The 14,215-nt window shown below is 49.2% G+C and overlaps 1 protein-coding gene across 1 annotated transcript in view; it reads left to right on the forward strand.

Moving 5' to 3' along the window:
* The window catches only part of LOC106891718 (polymeric immunoglobulin receptor-like), a 25,328-nt gene extending 12,513 nt beyond the window's left edge, over positions 1-12,815 (forward strand). The window contains exons 2-11 of the mRNA XM_014948434.1: positions 4,590-4,685; positions 4,938-5,270; positions 6,154-6,483; positions 7,101-7,424; positions 7,902-8,216; positions 9,166-9,385; positions 10,038-10,156; positions 10,476-10,601; positions 10,722-10,780; positions 11,635-12,815. Of these exons, the coding sequence (XP_014803920.1) occupies positions 4,604-4,685; positions 4,938-5,270; positions 6,154-6,483; positions 7,101-7,424; positions 7,902-8,216; positions 9,166-9,385; positions 10,038-10,156; positions 10,476-10,601; positions 10,722-10,780; positions 11,635-11,766 (2,040 nt within the window). The 5' untranslated portion in view covers positions 4,590-4,603 and the 3' untranslated portion in view covers positions 11,767-12,815. The remainder of the gene's footprint in view (positions 1-4,589; positions 4,686-4,937; positions 5,271-6,153; positions 6,484-7,100; positions 7,425-7,901; positions 8,217-9,165; positions 9,386-10,037; positions 10,157-10,475; positions 10,602-10,721; positions 10,781-11,634) is intronic.
* Positions 12,816-14,215: the final 1,400 nt, after the last annotated feature.

The following is a 14,215-nucleotide window of genomic DNA, read 5'->3' on the forward strand; positions in this document are numbered from 1 at the left end:
CTGAAGGCAATATTTGAAAATTTAGGTATATGGTAGTGCTGGAGAGGAAGGTGGTGTTCCCAACCCAAAACAATCCTGCAGGGCTTTCAGCACTGAAGGAGCCAGGGAAGAATCCAACACAAAATAGATGAGGAACGCCAGCACAAAAGGGCTCATACCACAGCTGCTCCACAGCAACCTCCTACTGACCTTCAAAAGCACCATGAACCACTTCCATAGAATCATTTTCTTGGAAGAGATCTTTAACATCAAGTCCAACCATTAACCCAGCACTGCCAAGTTACCATTAAACCATGTCCCTCAGCACCAAATCTAAATGTCTTTTAAATACCTCCAGGGATGGTGACTCAACCACTCCCCTGGGCAGCCTGTTCCAATGTCTGATAACCCTTTTGGTGAAGAAATTTTTCCTGATATCCAATCTAAACCTCCCCTGGTGCAACTTGAGGCCATTCCCTCTGGTCTTATTGCCTGTTACTTGGGAGTTACTTGTTAAAAGTCCAAATTACAGAAACATATTATGAGTTGTAATGAGTTTTTACCCGTCATTGTGGTACAGGTCTACAGTTGGGGTTTATTAACACTCAAACACTTTCCAGGTTTCTCATGTGCTCACACACCTGTGGCCGCGCTTGGTGGGGGTTTCAGCAGCCATTCCCAAGCTCTTGGTCATGAACGTGGCAACTCAAACCAAGCACGGAAAGAGGTGACTGGGAGATAGTCAATGCCATTCACCCAGTAATGGCTAGATCTTCTGCTTCAAAGCAGATTACAACTAAATGTTTTGATTTGTTAGTATTAATCCTGCTAATGATTAGCCTACCTTGTTCTGGTCTTGTATGATATAATTCTTTGAAATCCCTGTTGCATTATACACACAAACACACCAGCACACCGCAAGCAGCTAGAGACCACAGAGCCACCCCCGCCTGGCAAAGTGTCCCAGAAAAGACAATGCCATCACCCTGGTGCAAAGCATCAGAATCAGCACCATTGCCAGCATGGACAATGGGGCACAAATTGTGTCCAGGTTCCTCTCAGCCTCTCTGATCCCTCCTGATCCACACAAAGTGGGCTGCAGGCACCAACCCGCACAGTGTCGTGAATATTGGCTACCAAACAAGGTCCTGGTGACCCATGTGGTGTGGTAGGATCAGGTTTTCCCTGCAGGAGAGGTTTCCAGTGTCCATCAGTCCGTGGGGACACCATGGGCTCACGTGCTCATCCCATCCAGGGGATGTGGAACATGCAGAGGGGAACCCAATGTGGCAACTGAGTCCAAACCAACTACATCACACAGTCCCCAGGAAAAACAGCTGGAGGATCTGCAAAAAAACCCCATGCAACTGCAAAAAAACCATGGGGTGACCAAATGAGCCTTCTCCAGGAAGGTTGTGGGAGCACTGTGCAAGCCTCGTGCTTAGTGCCAACCACCAGAGCCCCACCAGGACTTAGGGAAACCCCTCAGGACCAGTCATGGCATCACTACCCAGGGCAGATTATTGCTGGTGCTGCCAGACACAGGGGGCACATACTGATGCAGTTGTACCTCTGTATATGAAGCCCAAAATGAAGCCTCACCTCCACTTCCAGCTCCAGGAAAGGTTTCACCAACACAAAACAAAGGAGAACTATTTTTTTCCCCACTTTCTCTACTCCTGAAAAGTTGAATAGAGCAGTGAGAAGGTGCAGCTGAGTGGCAGGAGGAGTACAGGCTGGGCACAGGCGATTTTCCCTTTCCAGCACTGGTTCTCCAGCAGGCACCAAGCCCTGGGCACACAGCAGGGTGAGGGCTCTGCAGACCCACCAGTACACTTGCCACAAACCTGCTTCTTGGCTGCTCTGAGACAGCACACCTGGAATTTCCCTCTGCTTTCAAGCCTCTTGACTCTTCTATAGCCCCCTGCAAACCTCTTCTGTCCCATCTCCTCTCTCCTTCCAACTCCACCTCCACGAGCATGAACACAAACCACTTGCACAACCACTTACTTGCACTCCTTTTCATATGATCTCGGCAACTTTTTCTCTTCCCTGGAAGTCTGAGGTCTAGACCTTGTGCTCTGACCAGAGATGGCAAATCCAGCAGCAAATCTTCTTTCAAAGCAAGAAGAAACTAGAGCTCTTTTTCCAAAAAAGCTTGATGAAATTCTCCTCCAGCATCTCAAACAGCGCTTGCTCCTTGCAGAGCGACCAGCAAAGCTCATTTCTGTGGGCTCAGAGGTGTCACTCTCGCAGTGTGACACGGTGCCGGCAGCAGAGAGGGGGTTTCCATCCATCCAGCTCGGCAGATCCGTGTGGAAGTACAGCACAGATTTTTTTTTTACATAACCAGTGTCTGTGCTTGCTCAGACTTGCTTTATGTGGCACTTCTGTCCATTCATTCAGTGAGTGGGGGAAGGTTTTAACCACATCTGAGAAAACAGGAATAGAGGCAACCCAGAGCTGCAGAAATTGGTCACACAAGCACACAGGAACCGTTGTTCTTGTGTAGGCACAAGTGCACACACGTCCTTGGTGACAGAGAAGCACAATTTCTTTCCTTCTTTAACATGCATATGGAGACCCTGATGCCATCACTCTTGCACACATCTTTGTAGACACAGCTACACCATTATTTCACAAAAGAGGTCTTGGTAACCCTTCCCTACTTGACAAAACAATGGTGCCCCTAACCTTGAACTTGCCAATTGCTTTGGGAAGGAATTAGACTAACAAATTACTTCAATTTTGCCAAGAAGGGGAAAGCTGAGCTGGGATCCTGCTTGCTCTGCAGACAGAGGGCTGGGAAGGCCAGTGAGGTGACCATCAGCCAAAGGAGCTGCTGTTAGCAAGGGGCAAATATCAAGGCCCTTTTTGTGCCATATTGTTTGCTTTCTGGTGAATATGTTATGTTTGTCTTGCTGTCTACTTCTGGGATATCTATGAAAGAGCATTTTTCATGCTCAGTGAGTTAATTATTAGCCATGGACAAGTGGCCACTGAGCAATTAGAAATCACATTACAAGGAAGAAAGCACAACAAAACACCTTTCATCTTAACACGGAAATAAAAGACTTTGTCTTCTACCGGGAATTACCCTTAATAAAATTGTGTCACTTGACACCCTGAAATCAAATTCCTCTGCACGTTTATAAAGACTTGGCACCCATCATCTTCTCTAGAACTTGGAGTACGCATGTAGATCAACATCCACACTCAGGAAATGCACATTCCCATCACTGCACCAAGACAGCGTCCAACAGCAAACTCAGTTCAGGCCAAAGACAACAGTTTTAAGACAACAGAATTAAGAACCTTGGCTTCCTCTGAGCTTTCACTCATTCCTAAACAAGGGACAGGTCAGAAATATCCTGAAGGCTATGGATACGTTTCAAGAGCCCTGCAGCTTGGTTTGAGAGTTCCCAACAGCCATCATTTTGAGTCCTGGGCAGGGGTTAATTTGGGTGCAGTAGGTTTGTTGGATGTGCAGGTGGGACAGTGCTTTATTGGCCTAAGTCTGATTCTTGGAGGGGTAGATCCCTGCATATCACTAACTTTACCAGCAGCTGAGGAAAGAAAAAAAAATGGAGGTGGAAATATTTCCCTTTTTCTTTTGTGTGTCCTCAAAGAGATCAGGGAAACAAAGAGCAGTAATTAAACACTGGCTTCAGATGGAAATTCTGCTCTATGACGTAGGGAAGAAATTTGGACATAAGGAAGACATTTTTACAATCAGGGTGGTAAGACACTGGCACAGGTTGCCCAGAGATGTTGTGGGTACCCCATCAGTGGAAGTGTTCAAGGTTGAACGGGGCTTTGAGCAGCACGATCTAGTGAAAAATATCCCTGCCCAGAGCAAGGGGCTGGACTAGATGATCTTCAAAGGTCCTTTCCAAACCAAACTATTCTGTGGAAGCAGGTTTGCGTAAGGAGTGGTTTTGGCACTTGGGCTCACAGGGGAACAAGCCTTCCTTTCACTGCATGAACAACGTCAAGAGAAAATATGATCCCAGCTATTAAACTATGAGAAGTAGCATTATCTCCTGGAAAGGGTCAAGTGGGCAGCTGAGTTCTGGGTGGTCAGGTTGCTGATACCTGCCAGGGATCAGCACTTTTCCACCATTTCTGGACTTCAGCCTTGTGGCGAGCTGTTCCGATTTAAAAGCATAAAAGCAGGTATAATTTCCGATTTTGAATCAAACCTCTTCTGGTTTGACCAAAATTGCTTCTTACGCTGTGCACAGCGATGCTGTTGCCTGCCCAAGGGATGCTTTGCTCTGATGGAGACATTGGTGGTTTTTAGGCATTGCATTAACCAGGTTTGTCATAAGAACATCTCCCTTCGTTTTACAGAAGAGAAGGTTGGGGTGTTGGGATGAGACCCACGGGCAGTCACGATGCCAGGCAGCAACACAGGCAAGAACAGAGTTACCAGCTCCCTCTTTCCCATTCAATCGCTTGACAGAAGTGATTAAATGCTGTATTTTGTCTCTAGCTCTATAGCCACAACTCTCATATCCTTCAGGCATGAGCATTACTGGATCACTTGAAGATTTAACTTAATCATTTTGAAAATGTGACAATTCACCAACTTCTGTGCCTTTTTTCAGGGAATGCAAGAAAAATGACTTCACTAGCATTCATCTTCCTGCTCGCCCTCCTCCCAGCCCAATCTGCAAGCAGCAGACACCTCCCCAAGACAGCAAGTAAGTGTCACCCGTCGGGGACACAGATCTTGTGGGTGGCCTGAGCTCAGAGGTGGCATCACTGAGTGGGGAGCAGGGTTCAGGGAGCATCTCTCCCTCATCAGTGCCCACCACTTCCATGGGACCTGTCAGACCCATGATGCTGCTCAGCCCGGGGTCCCTGCTCGCCCCAGTCCACCCGTCCTGTGCCACAGTCCCATGGGGTTGTGTACCAGAGCTGACATTTACAGCCAACATGTTTTCCTCTTGCAGTTGAAAGCCCTGTGTTTGGACCACAGCAGGTATATGGGCTGGTCGAGGGGTCTGTCACCGTGACATGCTTCTACCCTCCCACCAGTGTGAATAGACACGACAGAAAGTACTGGTGCAAGCAATCAGCCACGGGCTGCACCACCATTGTCTCTACCAGTGGCTACACCGCATCAGGCTTCCAAGGAAGAGTCTCCATCATCGACTACCCACTGGCAAAGAGCTTCCAGATTAACATGACCGGGCTCATAGAGGCAGATGAAGGCACCTACCAGTGTGGGATTGGTATCAATGGCAGAGGGCTCTCCCACAAAGTCGTCCTGGAAGTTTCTGAAGGTAAATTACAGTCCTGGGGCTCCTTAAACTATTATTTTCTTTTACTTTTTTCTCCTGTTTTTTTTAATAAGGCTCCACAGATAGTGTGTCCAGTGTCTAAGAGCTCAAGATGCTCCATGTTTTCAGGAAACACCAGTTTTTCATTTTCGCCCCTCCTCTTACAGCATTAATATTTTTTTTTTTAACTAAAACTCTGGCATAAAAATCAGATTAAACGAATCTCACCTTAAGGTCACAGACATTGCTTGGAAGCTGCTAACCTCTCTCAACCACTGAAGTTTGGGGAGATGCATGCAGTCTGAGGCAGAACTGCCCATCCCTCCGATGTACCCTCCAACTCATGGCTGTGCAAGCCAAGCCTGTGCTCGAGTCCAGGGGAACACGGTGTGCAGGGTGGCACCCCACGGGCACAGAGCATGGTGCAAACTCATGGCATGTCCCTTGGCAAGAAGGCTCTGGAAGAAACCCTGCTATAGAGCAGGCAGTGAAACACGTTTCAGGACTGAGGTCTCTGTGCTGTCTCAGACATGGGACATAGCTGAGTAGATCATTACATGTGAGGGTGGTGAGAGCCTGGCCCACGCTGGCCAGAGAAGCTGGGGCTGCCTCATCCCTGGAGGGGTTCAAGGCCAGGTTGGAGGGGGCTTGGAGCAACCTGGTCTGGTGGGAGGTGTCCTTGCCCATGGGATGGTCTTTAACGTCCCTTCCAAAGCAATCCATTCTGTGATTCCATGGTCATGCTCTGACCAGGAATGGCACATGATCACGTAATATAGCAAAGGATAGAGAAACCCTATGCTAAAAAAAAGCCTTTGAAGGTACAGTAGAGTCACCCACAGACAGAGCTGGCAGTAGGCATTGACTGGTGTCTCTGTATGCATAGGTCCACACGTACCCGAGGGGGCTGATCTCTTCTACGTGAAGCTGCACAGCACTTTGACCATGGACTGCAGCTTTGGGAAAGAGTATGCAAGCTATAGGAAATACCTGTGCAAGATGGACAAAAGGGGCTGCCAGAATGTTGTTGATACTTACCAGAAATATGGTGAGGATTACGTTGGGCGAGTTATGCTGACCAATACGGAGCCTGCAGGCTCATTCAGCGTCACAATAACTCAGATGGGCTGGGAGGACTCTGGCCTGTACGTGTGCGGGGCTGGCACCTACGAGCAGAATGGTGTATCGAAGCAGCTGGACGTGCACGTCTATGAGGGTAAGTTATTCCCAGTGGTTTTTTTTTTTCCTTTATCTGTGCTTCTCTTTAGCAACATCACTGACAGTCCCACCTTAACACTTAACAAGAACTTTAATTTAATTTCACAGAGTGCTATTATCCTGTCCTCTCATCTAGATACTTCTTTCTATCCATTTAGTTATCTGTAACATACTAAACCATGGCTAATAAAGCTTGTATCATGACTTAACTTTCCCAGCAGTGGCTAGCCCAAAACTCCAGAAGGCAAGTTCTGCCTACCTGTTTGAGACAATCAAATGGTCTCTTCAAGGCTTAATTCCTTAAATCTCAAAATGAGAGATGTAGAAAGAAGACCTGCCCTTCTCCTAGCAAAGGGAGCAAAACTTTTACATGTCAGTACACAAAGACAACCACTGCCTAGTGGATTTGGGAAAAAGAAAGGCCTGACAGACCCTTTAGGGTTAATTCCTGGCAGTGCCAGGACAGTTCCCTACTATCTGCACCCCTGAGTTTCACCTTGCCTTGCTTTAGCCAAAACAGCTTTGTTTGATTTGATAATATTTATTCTCTTGGGAGAGTGCCACAGGGGCAAAAGTTAGACTTGTAGAGCTACTAATTTCATTTTTTATCTCCAGAGTCAAAGGTTCCTCAAGGAAAGCCCACAATATTTGGAGTAAAAGGAAGTTCAGTAACTTTTGAATGCCGCTATGAGCCTCTAAGAAGGTCCTCGTTGAAGTACTTGTGCAAGTGGAGAGAAAACGGGTGTGCTAAGATCATAGATAACGAAGGGTTTGTGCAAGGCCTGTATGAAGGAAGAGTGGCCATGTACAACAACCCACAAAACAACACGTACACCGTCATCCTCAACCAGCTGAGGAACAGTGACCAAGGCTATTACTGGTGCATGACAAACAAGGACGATGAGCAGCAGTCATCAACTGAGCTGAAGATCATAGATGGTACGAGCTCCCTGTAAGAACCCAGGACCTAACACTCGCGCGTTGGCAGATCTCTGTCTGCTCAGTAGGTACAAACCAACCTCCTAAGCCCCATGAAGGAGCAGATATGGCTTTTCAGGAAAAGAAAAGTACATCAATGTGAGGTCTAACCCTGGCACAATGTTTCACCTTATAAAAGTTCAATCTCCCCGCACCCCAGTAGGTTTAAAATGGAAACACAAGGCTTCAGTTTTATGCTAAAGTGTTGTTAAGAGTTTCTTATGCAAGTATTTCTTAAGCCTTACAAAAAAACCCTCCAGCTTTCACCCAGAGGTGCACATGCAGTATCGCCAACATTAATTTAGCAATGGGAGGAGCGCTGTCCTTCAAAAATACATCTCCTGGTTCACCATCTCTAGCAGCACCACTACCAGTTGATGACTATTCCCACCACTGAAACTACTAACACCAGTCTTGACGTTCTGTTTGCCCTCACAGGACAACCTGGACTGCAGGGAAAGAAGGATGTGGAGGTGCAAGAGGGTTCACGGGTCGACTTAACTTGCTCTTATCCGTGCAAATACTACTCCTACCAGAAGTACTGGTGCAAGTGGAGCAACACCGGTTGCACCCCCATGCCTGCTTCTGACCAAAGGCAGCCGGGGATGAACGTTGGCTGTGACACCGACAACAAGACAGTGATCCTGAGCTTCGACTCGGTGTCAAAGACAGACCAAGGCTGGTACTGGTGTGGGGTGAAGCACAACGGCCTCTACGGGGAAACCATGGCAGTGTACCTGACGGTGACCGGAGGTGAGCTCCAGGGCAAAGGCGGTTTCCTTCTCCTTGGGGCTGTGAATCAAGCTGCCTTCTGCTGAGGGAAAAGTCCTCTCCGCATCCACTAGGCTGCAGCACCTCAAAACAGAAGTGCTCTCATCCAGGCAGCCTCCCAGAGAAGGTGCTGAGATCACTCTGATTTTGTGCAATTTGTCGTACAGGTTTTCATCCACTCACCGTTTCCCGGTCATAAAAAACCCCGTCAGTCTAAAAATCACTTCCTTTCACAGGAAGTGATTTTTTACTTTTTAACCTGGTCCTGACTAATTATTGCTATTACAATATGTAACTTCACTTAAATTAAGCAACATCTGGCACCTGTCAGGTGAAGGGCTGCACGGAGTTTGGAGACACACCTTGCTCCAGGGAGCTTATTATCATAATAAACAGGAAAATATGAGGGAGCAGGAAAGGAAGGGCTATCACCCACTCCCCTGGGACAGCAAGGGGCTTAGTCTCAGCTTTGGCACAGTATTTTGTTTTTCTTGGGAAGGAAAATTGTCAGAAGCTGAGCAGAAAAACCTATAGCACTAGATATCCCACAGACAACCATCATCAGTGGATGATGGTCAAAGTGAAAACAGAGAGAAATAGTCTTATTTCACTGCCTTTGGTGGGCAAAGAAATAGAAATAAAAACAAACCAAGTATTCAAAATTTGCTCCAGAAATACTAGAGGCAGAACTTCGAAATGCAAGGCTTCTCAAAAGTGTGTAGGGAGAGGGAGCCTACTCGAGATTTCTGCAGCAAGTTATTTAAAATAAGGTTATTTCAGATCTCTAAGCCCCATTTCAAAGAGCCTCTCACCTACAGCCAAAACCCGCTGCAGTTCCACGTGCACCAAATACACCCCAGTAGTTTCTGTGTCACCGTCTCCGTTCTGCTGCTCGTGCAACTAATGGTCCCTTCTTCCCTGGGAAATGTAGGAAGCGCTGCCAACAGTGACCTCAACCTCCTGGAGAACGCCGAGCCCCCGGCCCACGCTGAGCCCACCAGCCGTGCCGAGCCCCCGGCCCACGCTGAGCCCACCAACCATGTTGAGCCCTCCAACCACGTTGAGCCCCCGAGCCGTGCCGAGGATGGTTTTATTCCCCGAGGAAGGTCCCACAGCGACCTTAGGGCTCAAGACGCAGCTGTCTCGGGAAGGTTGGTTCCCTCCCAGCCTCTGGTCATTTATGATATTTGTGAAGTTTCTATCAGCCCAGTGCTGTGTTTGCACACTGCGTGTGTGGTTTAGCAACAACAACAAAAAATAATCCTGTCCCCAAAGAACTTAGCTCAAAACATCAGAGGAATAGAAGCAAAAAGTTATAGCAAAAGGCGAGATGTCTTAAAATTAATCTCTAGGCCCAATGAGAAAATACAGTCCCAGAAGGGAACTATTAGAGATTCCAGGTACAGCAAAACTAATTGCAAACACCTCTGTCGAGATTACAGAGCTTTCCTTCACACGTTTATAACCAAGGTGCTGATGTACCTGGTTTGGCACAAGTTCTGCCCTGCATTTTTGTTCATTCCCCTATGATGTGCTGGGATACAGTTCATCAATTAAATCACATCACGCTCACTCATATTTATCATAGATTTTAGACTGTTGGAAATTCATATACGTTATTCAGTCTTCAATAATAATAACAAAATGCATTTCACAGCTTAACGATACATCTTTTCCCTCCACTCCAGCTCTGATGAAGGCCACGGCCCCAATAAACTTGTTTTAATCCTATTATTCAGTCTTCAATAATAACAACGAAATGCATTCCACAGCTTAACGATACACCTTTTCCCTCCACTCCAGCTCTGATGAAAGCCACGGCCCCAATAAACTTGTTTTAATCCTGAGCCCTCTTGGTGCCGTGCTCCTGATCCTCGTGGCAGTTTTCGCCGTGTTTAAATACAGGCAGCTGAAGAGATCTGGTGAGTCCCTGCCCTTCCCCATCTCTAAGAAATCTCAGCAATATTAAGACAAAAATGCTATTTTGTGCCCGCTGCTGGGCTGAGCTGCTCCCCTGGTACCCCCCATGCCATGGGGAGAGCAGGGACCTCGTTTCTCCCCCTGACCCCATCCATCCAGCTCCAACACCCAGCGGGGAGGGTGCCTGGGCTGAGACAGAGACCACCCCTCCGGGGGCTTTGGGTGCTGCATTGCTGGGTGTCTCCCTGCACGGAGGCATTTGGGATGCGGATGCGCTCACCCCAGCTCCATGCAGGGTATTTATCTCCTCCCTCTTCACAGACCTGGTGTCCGTGGGGAGCTACAGGACAAACATCAGCATGTCAGACTTTGAAAGCGTGAAGGATTACAGCGCGAGCAATAACGCCTGTGTGAAGGAGACCCAGGAGACCCAGATAGGAGGGGACGGTAGGTGGCTGCCTGGGGGATGCTCTCCCATGGGTTTGCAGAAGGACCCCACAAAAGCCACAGAAATACCTGCCCAGTGATGACCCTCAGACCCTAACGCCTCCCCTCCTCTCCCTGCAGAGTTCGTCACCACCGTGGTTGCCCCGGAAAGTGCTGCTGAGACAAAGAAGGCAAAAAGGGTAAGAGGAGGCAGGAGGGAACCTACTGACCTGAGACACACAGCCACAGCCCTCCAACTTCTGCCAAAGGGGTTGCCTTCTCCCAGGGGCCTTATTTACACTCAGGTGCTCTCCATCTTACCCTGATCCCACCACCTGCTGCACATAAGCATCGGTGGGGGAGCCTTAACCCTTTCCTGACCCCATGTTTTAGTAGGGACAATAACACAGTACCCCAAATCAGCCCCAGGTAGGGTCAGGGCTTGGTTGTTACCATAAGTATAAAAGATTGAAATAAGCAGATGACCAGAAGCCAGAGCACATCCCACCTCCCAGCCTTCCCCCAGCACCATGCTCCCATGACAGCAGCTGTCCAGGGGGCAGGAAGGGCTGTGACTTGCTCCTGTGGCTGTGGCAAGCCCCTGCCACCCCCTCTTTGGTAAGATCATAGCCAAGGGCCACCCACCCCACTCTAACCAAAGGCACCAGATGCAAGCCCTTCCTTTTAGAAGTCCCCAGCCAAAGGCGATATGTAGGTGTCATAAGTGCAAAAAGCTGAAACAGAGCAATAAAGGCAACTATCAGGAAACCAGTAAAACCCAGCAGCTTTAGGGCAGGTGAGCTGGGTCCCCAAATGTGGGGACAGGCACGTTGTGGAGTCCCAAACCCACAAATATTTGGGGTCTTCCCTGAGGCTGAGCAAAGGCGTGATGCTCTCACCTTGGCAGCGGGTTGTCCCACTCACCCGGTCTGCCTGTATCACCCCAAAACACTCATGGTCCCCCGGTGCTGCCTGTCTTAATGCTGCCCTCTCTCCTGCCATGTCCTGCTGCCCATCCCTGTTCCCCTGACGGTGTCCCCCTGTCCTTCCCCAGAGCTCCAAGGAGGATGCTGACCTCGCCTACTCCGCCTTCCTCCTCACCTCCACCAGCATCGCCCAGGGCGGCCCCGGGGAGGGCAACGCTGCCCCAGAGGTGTCCCCCCAAAACTGGGAGGGCCAGATGTGAACGCGAGGGACCAAGAGGTGGCAGTGACTGGGACCGTCTCTACCTTGAGGAGCAGAGCAAGACATCAGCAAGCAGCACCCTTTATTGCTAACTGCAATTTCCTATAGCTTGACCTTTTTTTTTTTTTTTTTTTTTTTTTGCTTAAATTCAGCTTTGAGAGGTGATTTAGGAGGAACCATTTGATGCCAAGTGGGGTGGCTGGGCTGGAGGTGCAGGTCTGAGCGAGCAGGTTGGACTGGGAAACAGCAGGGGCTGGTGTAGCTTAGCCCACCACCAGCCCCAGCCCCACCAGTGCCCTCCCAACACGGTGGGCTCTCAGAGGCACATTTTGCAAAAACAACAAAAAAAATTTCTCATATTCTTTTAAAGGCAGCTGGAAAACCCTCTAGAACGACAACCCGTGTTTTTGATTCCTCTTAGCTTTTTCACCCCAAGGGCAGTACCTGCAGACCAGACGTGGTCTGAAGTGTTTTTACACACAAGCAATAACGAAAACCATTGGCTTTCACCAGACGAGGGGGCCTCACAGTCCGTGGGAGGGCAGGGGGAGAGTGCACCCAAAGATGGGATGCTTTTGGGAGGGGCTTTCTCCCCCTCCTCTTACTGCAGCATCGCATCTGGTGTTGCAATTGGTACAGGACCTTAGAAGAAACCCGCAATTAATGGAGATAAACAGGAAACGTTTTGAGTAATCTCATGTGCATTTCCATCAACAGCAGGAATTGACCACGGAGTGACATTAATTAGTATGAAAACTTACCAGCAGCCCACACAGCTGACTGGGCAACACGCGCCGGTGCTCATGGCACTGTATCCATTTGCATGGTCCAGACCAAACTCCCCAGAGCAGCTGAACCAACAACCTCCCATTTCTGACCTGGAGCCGGAACAACCGAGCCCAATCCGTGCTCCTCTGCCACCGGGCCACCCGCTGAGGGTGGCCTTTGAAACCCACCCTTCGCTTAATAAACCTGAGCCACACATCACTCACATTTTCCCCGGCTGACTTCATGTTTATCCAGGCAGAAACAAGGATGACTGTGATTAAATGTTGTCTCTTGGTCTTATTTCCGAGCGAGGATGACTAAAGAGAGAAAAGTAATTTACTGAGGCAGGGGTTTCCAAACCGCAGCGTGACACTGCTGTCCGTCAGCTAGATGGGGGTTACAGAAAGCCGAATACCCCGCAGATAAAGCAAAGTAGGAAGCAGCAATGATGAAAAAATTGTGACAAAGAGGAGAAACACTTTTCCCTGTATGCCAGGAACAGGATGGGCAGGTGCCTGCCTGGCAGAGAGAGGGGCTGTGAAAGGTTCCGGGACAGAAGGGCCAGCAACTCCACAGGCAAATTCAAATCCCTGAGCCTGGGTTGGTTATTTGCAGCTCTGACAGCAAGCCATTAAAATATAAAGAATGAGGAGTGTTACCCTGGCTATTTGTTACCCAAATTATTCCTGAATCACAGACCTCCCTGCAATAAGCCCTGAGATGAGCGTGGCTCATTGCAAGGAGGAGGCGGCAGCTCCGGTGGCATTTGTGATTTATTTGTGTTTTCAGGGCTGCTCTCACACCCTCACTGCTGTAGTCACCACCTCACTGATGGCAAGGCTGGGACCCCCAATGTCTGGTAGTAGCTCATCATCATCATCCTCACCTCCCGCATCCCCCGGTGGTGTGGTGGGAAGGGGCTCAGCTATGGGAAGAGGCGTGGAGGGGCCAGGACAGGTCTGTGCCCGCCCGCAGTTGCTGGAAGTGAATGAATTATTCTGGTGCAATAGGGAAGGCGTGCGCTTGGAAAGCGTCCCCCGGGGGTGAGCAGTCATGAATCTGCAGGAAAACGCTCAGGTTTGGAAATTTTGGAGAGGAGAAATTTCCCTTTTGCTCTCCCTTTGCAAATCTACTTCCTCTTCAGCCTGCCTGCCGGGCAGCCTTTTCTCAGCTCCGCTCCTCCCGCACGGGCTGGGAGCAGCGAGGAGGAGCTGGAAACGTGGGTGGGCTGAGCATCCCACAGCCCCACAGCCCCCTGCCCACGGGTCCTGCTCCTGCCCATCTCCAGCATTTCCATCCAGCACCTCGTTTCCCAAGGGGCATCCCCCTGGGATGCTGTGGTGGGTGGGAAAGTGTAAACATAGTCTGACATGAAAAGCAGGAAAACACGTGTGGAGTGAGGCATGAAACCCTCCACACAGGATGTAGTCAGTGTGGTGAGAGTCTGGCCCAGGTTGCCCCATCTCTGGAGGGGTTCAAGGCCAGGTTGGAGGGGGCTTGGAGCAACCTGCTCTGGTGGGAGGTGTCCCTGCCCAGGGCAGAGGGTGGCACTGGGGGGGCTTTAAGGTCCCTTCCAACCCAAACCATTTCTATGAAATCTGATAAATAGTAGTAATTGTGACAGCATACGCTAAGGATGTGGAATAAACCCCACACATCTCACTCAAGCTGTGATCCAGAGC

This window comes from Calidris pugnax, unplaced genomic scaffold (assembly GCF_001431845.1).
Source record: "Calidris pugnax isolate Ruff unplaced genomic scaffold, ASM143184v1 scaffold91, whole genome shotgun sequence".
In the NCBI taxonomy this organism is placed as follows: Eukaryota; Metazoa; Chordata; class Aves; order Charadriiformes; family Scolopacidae; genus Calidris; species Calidris pugnax.